The 15,267-nt window shown below is 35.9% G+C and overlaps 1 protein-coding gene across 10 annotated transcripts in view; it reads right to left on the bottom strand.

Moving 5' to 3' along the window:
• The window catches only part of LCORL (ligand dependent nuclear receptor corepressor like), an 82,610-nt gene that overhangs the window by 48,520 nt on the left and 18,823 nt on the right, over positions 1–15,267 (bottom strand). For all 10 annotated transcript variants that reach the window (XM_054064991.1, XM_054064993.1, XM_054064997.1 and 7 more), the window contains exons 2-4: positions 6,834–6,899; positions 748–827; positions 356–485 (exon numbers count right to left, since the gene is read on the bottom strand). In XM_054064991.1, the coding sequence (XP_053920966.1) occupies positions 356–485; positions 748–827; positions 6,834–6,899 (276 nt within the window). The remainder of the gene's footprint in view (positions 1–355; positions 486–747; positions 828–6,833; positions 6,900–15,267) is intronic.

A 15,267-nucleotide genomic window follows, 5' to 3' on the forward strand; every position in this document is an offset into this window, starting at 1 on the left:
AACTAGAAAAGAAAGTATAGGAACCAAAAATGTTTAAATGCTTAAAATTTCAGAGAATGGCATCTCTAGTTGACATGAAAACGAAGTAGAAGCTCAGCGTAAAAAAAGAAATTAAAAAAAAAGAAAAAGAACAGACATTCCAGAGAATAACTGCGATAGGACTAGCATCAATGGCAAGTAAGATTAGTACTTCATTTGGTGTTTCAAATAAGTAAACAATTAAGGAAAAATCAAAGTAATAAATAGAAACAGCAGATAAATAAAACTACTTAAGGATCCCAAACCAACCCTAAATAATTTCATTGTTCTAGATCTGAGTCATACCTCCTAATATAAAAGACATGTTTTATATTACCTTTCTTTCGAAAGAGTGCATTTAGATAGTTTTCTGCTTGGCATTCAATCTTATCAGTGTTGGACTGGCCCTGAGATGACAGTTCCTCTGTAGGCGTTGACTGTGAAGAACCGATAACTGATGCACGATCCTAGAAAATATATGAAGATTTTAATGACTTTTAGAAGCCTACTTGTAATAAAATATACAATTAAATTGAGCTACTGAGTGAAAAAGAACCACTGAAAAGGTATTTACTACAAAGCCAAACCACCTCACTCCCTCTCATAGCCAAATTACCTTGAGTCAAAATGCAGCATTAACTTATTCGCAAAATTCAATTCTCCAATTCTTAATTTTATACCAAGAAGTGTGTATTGGGGAGTCATGCTCAATATTGTGTTCATACTTACACTGTCTGTTTCTTTGTGTAAATTACAAAAGGAACATTTCTCATCCATAGACCAGTCAGTTAGCTCTTCTGGCTCACAGTCTTAAAAGAAGAAAAAAAAGCTAGATGTTTTAAACAAGTAAAAATGAATTTTGTAAACAAAGTCCATCCCATAAATGTCCTAAATAAATTCCATAACAATCTAATATGCATTTATTGGTACAATGTAGCAGGTAGTAGTCAATGCTTCAGGTATTTCCAAAGTCTTGTCTCGCTGACACGGTTCAGCCTTCAAGAGCAGAGGGCACCTTTCTTAAAAGGAAAGGTGAACTCATACATTTCAACTGATTACCTATTCAGAGGCACTTGAATACTGTAAATAAAGCTCTGAATTCCAGTCATTCCTTTTAACTAAAGCATGCAAACTTGTAGCAAACTAAGCTATGAATTAGGATACAGACTCCTCATTTCATTTGAGCTACATGCTTTGTACATACAATAGTTTAACTTATTTTATACCAACACCACAGGTAAACCAAAACCCTGTCCTCATTGGTAGCACCTGATTTATTCTGAAAACTTTGAAATAACTTTATATATTTTCTCAGAAGACATGTTATGGTCTTGAGGGAATAAAAGACTCAAACAAATTGCCTCTATCAAGCCAGTCTTCTCCTAGTGAACACGCTACGTATTTTTTTTTTTAAAGTTATTAAGCTCCATTTCAAAAGTTAAAGTTTTCCACCATATACTCTCCTCTTTCCCAAGGCACCAATTGCTTTAAAGCTTTTCCCAATCCAACTGTGCTAATAGTTAAAGTTATAGTTCTAATTCCTTCTTTAAATTCACTCATGGCACACTATTGCAGTTTGCTTTTGTGGCAACATTGTTCTTATACCTAATCAGCTATTGTCCCCATCTCTTCAGAACCTTGACGTATTTATAGAGAATACCACTACACCACCTTTATACTTCATTTTGCTAAGCTAATCTAGTCCACTCAGTTTTCTCTCCTAAGATTAAATCCCATCTGGATTTCCAGCACCATTCTCACTTGAACATCTGTTTCCTGAACACAGGTGATAAAAATCTCAACAGTGCTTTTCTTTTACATTTACATCAACCTTCCTTAAACAGTTGGCAGTACTTTTCCTACAGTATCCTCCTTGTGCACCAGTCTATCACAGCTGCAGCATTTTCGCAGGTGATTATGAACGTGATTAACACCACCACCAAGGTCCTCTCCAACTCTTTCATCTCCAGTTCATGTCCTTACAAACTAAACACCACCACCACACCAGCGCTGCTGCAGTTCTTCACAAACTGCTCTAGCATATGTCTGTTGCACAGGACATATCCTTCAGAAAGGGACCACTCCACAGGCCCACAGTTCCTGCCAGGAGTCTGCTCCAGCACAGGGCCGTCAAAGGGCTTCGGTGTAGGTATCTGTTCTGACATGATCGTCAACAAACTGCAGGTTCTACCTGCTTTTCCATGGTCCTCTCCACGAGCTGCAGGGAAACCCCTGCTCTGGTGTCCAGAACACTTTCTCTCCCCTCTTCCTTCTCTGATCTTGCTGTCTGCAAGGTTGTTTCCCAGTGTCCGACTCCCTCCTCCCCTGCCCCGCTCCATCTGTTGAGTTTTTACTATTTCTTAGGCACATCACAAAGACACCATCAGAAATATAATTAATATGAAAAAATGAGGTTCTTAGAGTGGACATAACCCAAATAACCCTGTAGTATTATTTAAATTTAGTTTACTCAGCTTTCAAACGTTAATTTAGAACAGCATTCTGTATTAATTACATGTTAAATACTTAAAGGGATGCACACCACCAGTTTTGACAGGTTGGACAGCTGATAATCAAAACCAGACATGGGATGCTTCTTGACTGGACAGTAAGACAAGACAAGGAGTTATTTTTGCTGAATTAATCTAGCTGTCTCAGCAGCCTGTTAGAGCTATTTCTTTAAGACATCCACAGACAAAAAAAATCCTAGACTATTCTTTTGGAGCAAATTTACATTTTCATAGTTTTCCTAGCAACCACAATAAATTCTCCCTATGTTGGGGTTCTGCACATAACTCCAAGACAGCTATGTTTTCAGATAAATTAGCTCCTGCCTTAAATCCTGAAGTTCCACTGTTAAAAGTCTGACTAGAGAGCAAACCTTGCATGTCGCCCAAAAACCAAACCTTGAGAAACACCAGTTGCACGTAACACTAAATTTATTCAAAGAAGTATAAACTGTGTACAACTTAACACAATAAGTATGCCAGTGAGCTAAGGAAAACCGCCATTGGATAGCAGGTGTATACCAGATATGTCAAATGCCAGGCACCCAACTGTCTCAGGTCACCACCACAGAAATACTGAGACCATTATTAGTTTTTAACTACAGACAGACAACTGTACTCTCAGAAAGATCAGAGGCACAGATGGCACTTTAATTAGAATAAGCTTTCTTTTAGCTGCATTCAGTTTAGGATCATGATCATCTTCCCTCCACATTTTATCTTGCTCGGGGTCAGCTGGTGAAAGGTTTTACTGACAACTTACAACATTCGCCAGCCCACAAGAAAAAGCCGTTAAGACTGTGCAAAGAGCATTTTAATACTAAGCATGGTACAGATTACTTGAAACCAAAGTCATTTAGTACAAAGCTGTTAAACTCATTTCCATTTTTTAAGAATAAAACAGTGAGCTTATATTAAAACTATCTTTTTTTTTTAAGCCATTTACATCTTTGTTTCCCCCAACCATATTTCCCAAGAAGTCATGCTGAACTAAACAAAACCAGACATCTGTAGTATGAAACAGATTCCATGCTTATCTCTTAAATGTGAGCCAATTCTCTAGTAAATCTAAATACGAGATAGCTTCAAAAATCCAACCCTTACTTTCCACTATTTTCCGCAATATTATAATAATTTCTCTATAGAGTTTCCAGCTATTTGTCACAATTCTGAACAAATTACTCTTTCCTTTTTATATGGTACTACTGCTGCTTAGTAAGTACATTAGAATATCTGAGGTGTTTTCTCCATTTTTTTAATTTCATAAAACTTGAATGATATTAGAGATTTGTTTCTAAGAGAATTTTCCATCCTGTTACTTTATATATGAACAGATATTCCAGAACAATCTAAAGAAAAATAAAACACATCTGTAAATATGCCCTTCATTATGAATAAAGAGATTTTTTTTTCCTGACAGAGAGAGAGAGAATGATAAGAGAGTTACTTTTCTCCCACAGGACACTTTTTTTCCTCTGTCTATAACAGACTAGAACCCCAGCATAGAGCTCAAAAAAAGAAAATATACACATATCAGATGATTAGAGGAAAAACTTTCTAAAGTTCAGTTGAATATCCATATGCAGAATGCAAAGCATAGCAAGTTCCACGTAATTATATTTAGCTGAAAACAGGTATACATAAAGGATTACAATGCCCTAGCGATTCAATGACACAAGTCTGGAGCACATTCAGAGCATGACCCAGGTCAGAAGCCAAGAAACAGAACTTGACACCCTTGCAACAAGGAGCTGCACTGTGAAAGCAGTCAGGAAAAAAAAAAAAAAAAAAACCCGGTGCTAAATGCACAGAAGTGATGAGATCCACACTTAAGCAAGCCCAATACAAGTCCTATATATACATAATATAGGAATTTCAAGATAACTAAAAAAAAAAATCATGCCATTGTCAGGTAACTACCCATCTGTTGTTATGGGTGACTGTTTCAGTTTACTTAGTTTGGCTTCTCAGCAAGATAATTTGAGGTTTACAAGATATTTTCTTTGAAAAGTAAAAAAAAAACACTAGTAAAACTGAAGAGTATGTTTTATGGTTTAAACTGGTTGTTATGATTTATTGTTCTCTCAACCAACTTTGACAGAACATAATACAATACAGAGCTAAGGAGAAAATATATAAACTAACACACTTGTACTACATTTTATTCACATGACTCTTTCCTTTCATGTTAGAAACAATACATAAACCCAACAATATAGGAGAAAAAAAAGCTACTGTAGCAAGGCAGTATTTATTTCAATTGATTCTCACACACTTCTAGATAAGAAAGCCATATAAATTCTTGAGGTTTGTTGAAAGAAATATGCACGCTCTTACTAATCATGTATAATGTTGCATATTGACAGTACTGGTTCAGTGGTTATGATGAGAAAAATAGGCACCTTCCAATATGCAGCTATTTAGGCACGTTGCTAAGAGTCTAAAAACTTGTGTTCTGATTCCACCAACTGTATATTTTGTTAACTAATGCAAGTTATCTACTTTGTGTCTTAACTTCATTATCTGTAAAGTGCAAAGTGGCATTTACGTTATGACAGTGGAAATTTTATTCAAGAGTTCCGTATTAATCATTATAATGCAATTCAGACCTCAAATCAGAAATAGCCTTGCATCCTCTACAATAAAGTCTACCTTTGCTGTGTTTGAAACAAACGTGGCAATTTCAAACAGGATTACTGAAGTTACAGATGCTCTATCTATAAAAATGAAATAAAAAATAGCAAGGTAAGATGGGCATTCCAATATAACACTCCATCCCTTCTGTAGTGGTTCCAAAAGCAAAAATCAATTTTACAGATGTGTCAAGCATAGAAATCGCTGAAGAATTCAGGCACATTACTAACAGACATAAAGCAAATAAGCTCAAACTTTTCCCATAAGACAGCTCAGGAATATATACATGCAGGAACTCTAAAGGAGCAGTAACACCTTATTGCATATCATCACGGTCTTCTAAATGTAACATTTATATTCTGGCCATTAGCTCAGTACTTTCTGCCTTGTTATACAAAAGCAAAAAAAAAGTGTCCTTAATTTTCTCTCCAACTGTAAATTCTTTAACACAAAAGAACAATAAAGCTTAATCAGTAGTAAGTATAAAGCCCAATACACAGCAATTCACTGGAATTATAACCAGAATATACAGTACACAGCAGATGCAAGTACCACTCACAAAGACAAGCTTTAACCCAAATTTGCTCATTTCTTCAATGTTTTTAAGTCTAACTAGTGGCATGCTTAGAGCTGTTTTAGTGACAAAAGATATTCTTAAAACATTAGTACAGTAGTATTTCAATTCTTCCACTTTCCCTTGAAAATAGTGTTTTGCATATGATACAGGACAAGAAACTTGCACAATATGAAGAGGAAAAAAAAGCACATAAGCTAAAGCAACCCTTCCAAAATTATTTTAATATAGGCCACTCTGCCTCACATACTTGCAGTGTAAGTTACATGCTTTACAAATTACACTCTCAGAAAATAAATTAAGAAATTAAATGGAACATTTTGAAGGTTCAATAACAGAAAATTTTTTTTTCTAAAGCTGTGAAAATTAACTTGACATAACACTTCTTCCAACATTTCACAGCTGCATTCTCCTTTTCTACTTTTGTTAAAAACTGATAAATCATTTCAATATTTAAGTAACTAAAGCCTCAGGTGTTACTGGCAACTCTCCTAGCAAAACCAAGTCTATTTGGAATAACGTTAGGTCTTAAGGGTAACAGAAAATATGTTTATATATATACACTCTTATTTTATATAAAAATAAATTTCATATATATATAATTAAATTTTAATTTAAAAATATATATTATATATAAAATTAATTTCATATATATAAAGATACATTAAAAAATAAAAAGCTTAAATTTTCTTGGCCACTACAAGACAACTGAACTTGTATTCATTACCTTCTTTTTCTTAATTAATGTAAATAGGAAGCACAGTATCTTTTTTTTCCCCCTTTCTAAAAGCTGTTCAAAAAATGAAGTCAGAGATGCACTATTCCAGAGAATACTACTGAATGCACTATTCTATTCTCATGAGAGCTTTTCAGGAAAGCTTAGCTAATCCAAAATTTCTCTGCATAGGAATAAAACCTAGGTTTTGGTTTACCCCCATTTTACCTAAGCACAGTATTGGCAAGAACACAACGAAATAAACATGAGAAAGAAAAACATCTGAAAACTTCCTTTTTAGAATTCAATACATACTTTAAACTACCTTTAACTAAAAGAGAAACTAATAAACTAGGGTAATTGCACTAAATACTAGCTCATTTACCTTCAAATAAACTGAGGTCTCTTCGTAGCCTTGGTCCATAAAGCCCTTCTAAAATACTTTCAAAACCTGGAGACAAAAGAAACATTAAGAACAGTAAATCAAAAGTTTCTTAAAAGAAAGCAATTTCAAGAACACTGGCAATGAGCATTCTCAAATTCTAGGAGCAATTAAAAAAATTGTTACATTTATCACACAAGTATTTACTCTTTCCACTCTACTACTATTCAACAGAATTAGAAGATAAAAATAAGGCAACTGCCATCTGCACACAATCAGCCTATTAAGCCATGCCCCAACAACCTCATTAGACTTAAAATAACTACCACAGAATCTTAAAAGGTGGGAGGATTAGCCTCATAGCTCTACACAAGCGAAGCAGTCTCTCTATTACACTGAGAATTAGAATTGGGGGGAACTTTCAATAACTTCTCATTTATGACCACCTGAAACTATACAATCTGAGTAGGCTAGTATTTCTACAAATATAAAAAAGAAAGATTATTTTGCTTCCCATATACAAAAATGTTTTGAAATTGAGGATTAGATAAATCCAATTATTATCCAGATTTACCAGCTACTCTGTTTAGGTATTTGGTAAAATCAAGAACTATAACAAGGGAGAAGAGAGACAGAGCAAACCAAATGATTAAAAAAAAACTCCAAAACCTCAAAAAATAAAAACAGAAACACCCAAACAAACCGAAATCCACAAACAACAAAAAAACAGAAGAGGACACACATGACAATGGATGAAATATGGTGAAAATTTACATCATCAATATAACCAAAGTTTTGTGAAATACAGGAACAGTTTCCAAGCATCCCCTCTTTTCTCCTTCCAAAGAATAAGCTTATTTTCAACTAAGAGGATAATTCAAAGCAGCATTTGAAGGCTCTCATTCTAATATAGACAGCTGTTGAATATGACTATGTAGCTATTTTGCAGTACTTTGCAAGATTAGTTTATCTTCACACCACATTAAAGATACCAATGTGTTCAGGAAACAACTAGCTACAATCCACAAAGAACATCTAGCATCATGAAATTTGCTTATCAGCTGTGATGGCCTCTAAGGCAACAACATACTGTTCTCTCACAAAAATGACATTTACTTTTTGGTTTAGACTGTATCTACGCTCAAATAAAGATGAATATATACTATATTTTAAGTACTATGTTAAATAATATATTAAAATCCTAACACAGACAGGTGAAGCTATCTTAATACAGAGGAGATGTCAGCTTGACAAGTCACATTTCATTAAAACAGCTTTCAATTTTGTGTTACTCTATAATTTTAATATGAATTATGTCTATATTATTAAACTAAATTTATTATACTTATACTTGCTATAAACATATGATTTGAGCTATAAATGTATTTTCTATTTTAATTTTCCACTTTTCTTTGAAATCAAGTCCTACTCAAGAACACAAATTGACAAAAGCACTGTCCTCTGAAACATATATACATACACTTTTAAAAAACAACCTACAAAAACTAGAAAGCAAAAATCCAAGGCCCAAGCAGACACTAAAAATCATACACTTCCCTCATAAGTCTGCCCGTAACTTCCCAATAGAGCCACAACAGGGGCCTGAGAGGTGTCCATGGCAGGGGGAGGCTGGAACTAGATGATCTTTAAAGGTCCCTTCCAACCTAAACCATTCTATGATTCTATTATTTGCTTCCTGACATTTGGATACCAGATCCTTTCTTTTAAAGGAAAGCTTATCTGTACAACTTAACAATATACAAAGAATGTTCTTCCTACTCCTTATTCTAAAGTCTTGCCAGAATAGATGTGTACCACTTCCACACTGTGCCATTTTCTATGAAGTTCTGCTACTGCAGATTGATCATTGATTCCTATGATTTTAATTTAGCCTGAACAGGAAGTTACATTTTATTTCTTGCACAGCTACTGATGGAATACCTGCTGGCACTGTTTCATACAATGCAACCACCTGAACCCGGACATTTCAACAAATCTGTTTCGCTTCATGAGACAGTATGCATAAGCAATTGGTAACAGCAGTTTTGGAACTCTTCAGAACCTGAAAAGCCTACAGAAACTAGGTAGAAATATACTTTATTTATAACTGTTGTCATTCACCAATAAAAAACCAAATCTGCTCTAAGTTAATTTTACAGAATTTTTCATGTCTCTGGGTGCCTGGCTACCTCCTTGGTTACAAACTACCATTCAAAGCTACTGTTACTTCAGCCCTGACACTTTCCAGCTCCAAACTGAACAGAAACACAGATGGGTCTATTAACTTGCAATGGCTCCCATCAGGTTTGGCATCTAGGCCTGAACCATGGGTCACAGCACTGTCACTAAAAGGAAGCAATGGGTGACAGTAATTGCAGACTCCCACGGAGATGAAAGCTTCTACAAAGCAGCCAGACTGGCTGTCCTGAACACTCTGTTGCTTGATCATGGTCCAAACCCGGGAGATTGCAAAGAAACTCTTACAGCTCACCTGGCTGTAGCAACATTACCATTTGTGTCCATCTACGTGGCCACCATGATACAGCCAAAGGACATTCTCACCAGAATCAAAGCTAACTACAGGAGCCCAGCGGCTACGATGAATGACACCAGGGGCCAGGTGTCGATCCATGGCAAAGGCTGTGACAGGAGTAAACACTTCCTGTGGATCAACATCTTACTACATGGCTGCAGGAAGGATGATGTGGATCAACATCTTACTACATGGCTTCAGCTCTTAATGTCTTAAGAGCCTCTAAGAAAGAGTGCTGAAAAGACAGGATTTATTTGATAATGCCAATCATCATTGTTAAAAGGCTTGCTCATAGGAGGGCTTCAGACTATGTCTGTCAGGGAAGGGGGACCGGAAGCCAGAAAGTGGGAGAATAGAAGAGAAGGTAAATGCACGGGGCAACATAACAGTGAGGATCTTGCTGTCTCCCTGAAAAAGTGGTAGAAGAGGGTAGACATCCTAAGTAGCAGTATAAGAATGCACTCAGCACAGGAAGCAAGCACAACAGATGAGAAACCAGAACACACAGTGATCTCACTGGGAGCACGCGATATGGTGAGATAACACACAAACGAAGAAGTGCAGTGGATAGATACCAGCTTGTAAGCAAGAAGAAGTGAGACAGTCACGGACAACAGTTTATGCAAAGAACTTGTGCTAATGGAGGTTTAGTGTGGAACGGGCTACAGGACAAATGAAAATTCATGGCTCAGGATTTAAACGGAGGAACGTCATGGGGAACATCTGTCACAGACTCTCCAGTCAAGTGTAAGTAGGTGAAGCCTTCAAAAAATCCAAGTAGAAATGCTGCGCAATCACAGGCCTTAGTTCTCACAGAAAACCCCACCAATTAGCCAATATCTGATAGAAATACAACCTGGTAGCACACAAGCAACCCAAGAGATTTGTATGGCACCTGGAAGACATATCTGACTGAAGTGGTGGATAAGCTGAATACAGGAAAACTCTGCTAGACTTGCAACTCATTTTTACAGAAGAAATGACCAGTAATGTGACAGTTAATAATGATCTTGGCCAAAGCAGCCATGACAAAGAATCTAAGATCCCAAAGGAAGTGAGGAACTCAAGATGAAAAATGGCCCTAGGTTTAGCAGTCACTGATTTACACCCCTTCCCTAGGAGGGATCTAGCAATGAAGCTAGAAGTAGGACTGCTTTACCGTCTTGTCTAAACCAGAGAAGCTTACACAGGCCAAAGCTCTATGGCAATCCTACTATGGCTATCCTACTATTTCTTTCTAAAGTAAAAAAAAAAAAAAAAAAAAAAAAAAAAATAAAATCGCAAAGGTAAGAGTAAGTACCACTACTGAGTAATTCGGAATTCATCACTTTGTGAATTATTTCCATTTAAGTGTGCCTACAAGTACATTCAGATTTAAAAGAGTATTAAAATAGGATTATTAAACCCAAAATAGATCATTAGACTGTTGTGAACACTTCTGAATAGTCTTCTTAAAGAAAAACTACCCTTCAAATGCTTATAGAACACCATGTTCTAGGTTTTCCGTAAGGTTTTATCACTGTAAACTACTTGTTACATCTTAAAAGTCTACCTACATTAGAAAGTGTATGTTGCCAAGTACAAATAGCACAGGCTGTAAAATTCTTTGTTATAAATAAAACAGAATAATTAAATGGATACATCCCATTGTAAGATACATCCCATTCCTAAGTTGTGCACCTTATACGGACTTAGATGTACTCAAGGAACACGAAGACTCTTCCTCACTGCACGACCAAGTACAGCCATTTTTCATCTACTCTTTAGCAGTAGCGTGGCTATGTATTATGAAGGCCTCTTCCATCCAGAAACCAGTAAACAGCTAAGCTGTACCCGTCACTGTGCAAGCTATCTATAGATTCCGAGCTGCACCAAGCCTAGAGGAAATTACAAGGTACAGACTTAGAATTTTTAATAAAAGGTTGGCCTCCGTTAACTTTGGACACAGGTTGTAAATGAACAATTTTACAATACAAACTGAGTTCAAACACATTTAGTTATACACTGGCTATTGCTTTTCCAAAAGCTTCACCTCTATAATGTTCCTGAAAGAAAACAGGTATTTTAGCCTCAGAGTTTATCCCAACTCAACATCTTCTCAAGCTGCCCCTGTGCTCCAGGAGAACACAACTGACCCTGCAAGTATGTTTTCAACGAATTTGTTTGAATGACTCAAACTATGTGTTTGGAGAACAGCCTAAAAAGAACACATACCACGTAATAAACGGAAGCTGACATTTAAGTAGTGCTTTCAAATGCACCACTTGGCACGTCTGAAAGTAGGACAGGTAACTGCTATACAGCTGGGAAAAAGAACAGTAGTATATATGCAGGTGATATTAAAGCAGTTTCGATAGCTTTGATCCGCTCTACAGCTACCAATTTCTTGATTCTCCTAGTCTCCTTTATAGCCTGATTAGCTCCAGTATATATATGTTCTTTTCCAAAGAAAGTCAATTTGTTAAAAGCAGATACATTTCCATTTACCCATGACAGTTCATTCCTACACAATTAGGTGTCCACGCCTCCATTTACATGTTTCAGAAGCAGACCAGGGCTTTAGCCACAACTTTTTCCTTAGTAGCTGTATTTGAAACATTTTACTAAAATTTAATCCTTTCAGTAAAGGAAAAACATGCCTTTTCCTTTGCTCTCTTACTCAGTGCTACAGCACAGTAATTCTAAATCTCAAGGAGAGGCCTCACAAGACTAGGCAATAATTAAAATTGATGCAGGGGCATATTGCGGTAGTTGCCCAGTTATTCGTGACAGGATAACTTGGAATCCATGTAACTAGTTATGATGCTGTAGCCACTGAGTTATTAAGCAAAAATAATATTGGTGAAAGAAAACTCTATAGTTCAAATTCTCATCACACCAGTTTCCTCACAATAAGCAAACCAGAAAGATCTTTCACTCATGCATGCTCCCACCCACCCAGTTTGCTTCAGCTTTTTACGGTTTAGGAAGCTATGAGCAGATAAACTGTTAAAAAGCTTTCATTAAAGATATTTCTAAACAAATTCACTTTTTAATCTGATATTTTTCCAAGTCAAAAAGACTGTTTTATTCACATCTCTTGATGCATACCAGAAGTGGTAGATGAACGTTCCTTACATAAACAATATTTCAATGGAAGATGGAGATGCTTAACAATACTGCTCATCTGACTAATTTTTACTGTGCTATGTTTCATCCTAATGCTGAAAGGCTACCCATTAGAAGAGATTACATTATTCTAACTATGTGTTAAGGAATTTGGAAAATACTGGGTGCATGCAAATTAATTTCTGCTCTTCCCTCTTCTTAGGCATATCGTCAGTTGGGCATAGAGTAAGACAGCTGCACATTGTTTTGAAGGACAGGGCATGCATGCATTCTTCTACCACGATGAAATGAGACTTCTAGCTTAAAGCACTACAGCCCTTGGAGGCACTGCAGGGAAAAGGGGATTTTTAGGCTCTATAATACACACCTTTGTTAACCCACCTAACAGAGTTAGCGGAATCATATGTCAGAATCTTCAAAACTTCCGCATGCCTAAAAATTAACATCATAGGAATTTCCATTACACTCCACTTGGTGGCTTACTATACTAAGAATCACATCCAAATTATGGTCATTCAACTTGTTTTACACAAGTCCAAACCAACTGTTATTTAGCCTAAGTAAACTTAGGCCTTATCTCTCCTCTATTAAAAAAGATGCCATTAAGTAACATGCATCAGCAAGGAAGATTCATGTCTCCTTGTTTTTTGAGCTTATTCAATATTCTAAGCAGAGTAAATGGAATTAAAAGTTAAAGTAGGAAAAAACCACACATTCTAAGCAGTATAGAGTTTAGCCCATTAATGATTTAAAATCAAAACTAATGTGAAAGTAGGTTAAGAACTGCCGATTTCAATTCTTAGAGGATTGCAAAATTTAACAAATGGTCTTTAAAATGTAATTACGAAAATCCAAAGAATAGGATTACATTTAATAAGATTTGGCACAGTACTGCCAGATGCAGCATTAAAATGAAACTACCTTCTTTTACTTTATGGTGTTCTGTAATAGTAGTCAGTGTAACATTACTTAGTTGCTACAAGAGACTTGCTTACAACTAGAAGTTCAGTTTCTGCTGCTGCATTTTCCTTTGATCATGGGAACACTGTCATCTAGTTTTCACGTACCTTCTTCTCATTCTGAAATCATACAATCCATATTTTGAGGTGGTATTTCATAATCTGCGAGGATTATTACAAAAATTGTATGCGGAGTCTCAGAAACTAAAGCAACACTGGAAATAAATTATGGACAAGGACAAAGACACGTCCTGCACTTCCCAGTTTATTGCCCTAAACAAGAAGTGAACCTCCTTATCTTCTCTCCTCCTTTGCCCCATACACTTGTATTCAAGTAGCAGTAACTTCACGTCTAGGTAGAATACACAAACCCATAGTTCTGAGCTAAAACTCCCTGATATAACTATCGATGCCAAATAAAAATTTCCCCTTGTATGTGAAAATATGTAAGCAGTTAAAAACACTACGCTTCGTTCTTGCAGAGCAGCGCAATGACTTAAAAGATTTTTTCCCTTGACCTTTTGCCTTCTTTCACTCAACTGAAACACGATCCCTTCTGAAAATCACACATAATTCAAAAAAGTATTATATGTAAGCAACAAACTTCAGTTCTACTTCTCCCCATTCTATAATTTCATGACTGCATTATTTAGTTTGGCTTAGTACAGAAGTATATCTGAAGGCAGTTTCATGGTTTGCATTACTAGGTCAATTATCAACAATCTTGGATTTAAGCAATCATACCACAGGTAGAATTAAACTTCATTAGTTTCATCAAGCATTAGAACCACTTTTTTTTTTTCCTTATAAAACAAGCCAGGCAGACAGAGCACCAAATCTCCTAGCTTCTCTGAAAAAAATTAAACAAACCAAAAAGAACCCCAAAACACCGAGCAAAACCACAAAAACCCAGCAACCTTCCTCTTCTCTTCAAATTCTCTCAATAGTACTTCAATATATATTTCAAAATACCAGTGCAAAAGTAGGAAGCTTACTTTAAAAAGGCAATGAAATAACAAGACTTTCTTAAAAGATATCCCTTTCATAAGAAAGGGACCTGGAGCTGACATCCAGTCACCTTTTAGTTTCTAAACATATGAACTTCCAGCCTTCCAAAGTATATGACCCCATTCTGCAGGTGATGCTTGCACTCTGTGTTCCACTACATTTGACACCCCAAGTCACTGGTTCCGCTGAGCTTATGAGAGAAAAAACCCCAAACAACAAACTGCATCAAGAACTCAAAACCCCCTAAGAATTGGTGCTTATTGCTCAGCCATCACCATGTTCCTTTGAGACATCAAACCATTGTCAATTAATTTAGAAAACATTTTATGAGTTTTCTGTCATACTAATTCAAAATTTTAAAAAGCATTGAATAGTTATCTCAATCCTTTTCTTTATTATACCCAATTACCTTTCTCCCACCATTCAGATAGAAGCAACAACTCCCCTAGAAGAAAATACATTTGTTTTCATAATTTATACCAATAAAATAGCGCATTTAATGGGGTAACTTAAATTAGATATTAACATCTCTGTCTGTTTCTTCTGCCTCTCTCTTCCTTCCACAGGTCAGCTGGATTTTTTTTTTTTTATTAAATCTGCTGTAACAGTTTCAAAAGGATCAACCAAGTGATGAAATTCCTGAATCACTAAGGTTTTCCTTTTAAAAAAAAAAAAAGGCAAAAAGCCCAAAAAAACCCCAAGCAAACACTCAAATAATCATTTATACGAATTGTAAGAAAAAAACTAGCTTGCTGAGAAGAATTATTCAGCATGACAACAGAAGAAAAATGAATAAACCTTTATTCAAATGTTACCTTTTTCCTGTTTG

The sequence above is a fragment of the Cuculus canorus genome, chromosome 4 (genome assembly GCF_017976375.1).
Source record: "Cuculus canorus isolate bCucCan1 chromosome 4, bCucCan1.pri, whole genome shotgun sequence".
NCBI lineage: Eukaryota > Metazoa > Chordata > Aves > Cuculiformes > Cuculidae > Cuculus > Cuculus canorus.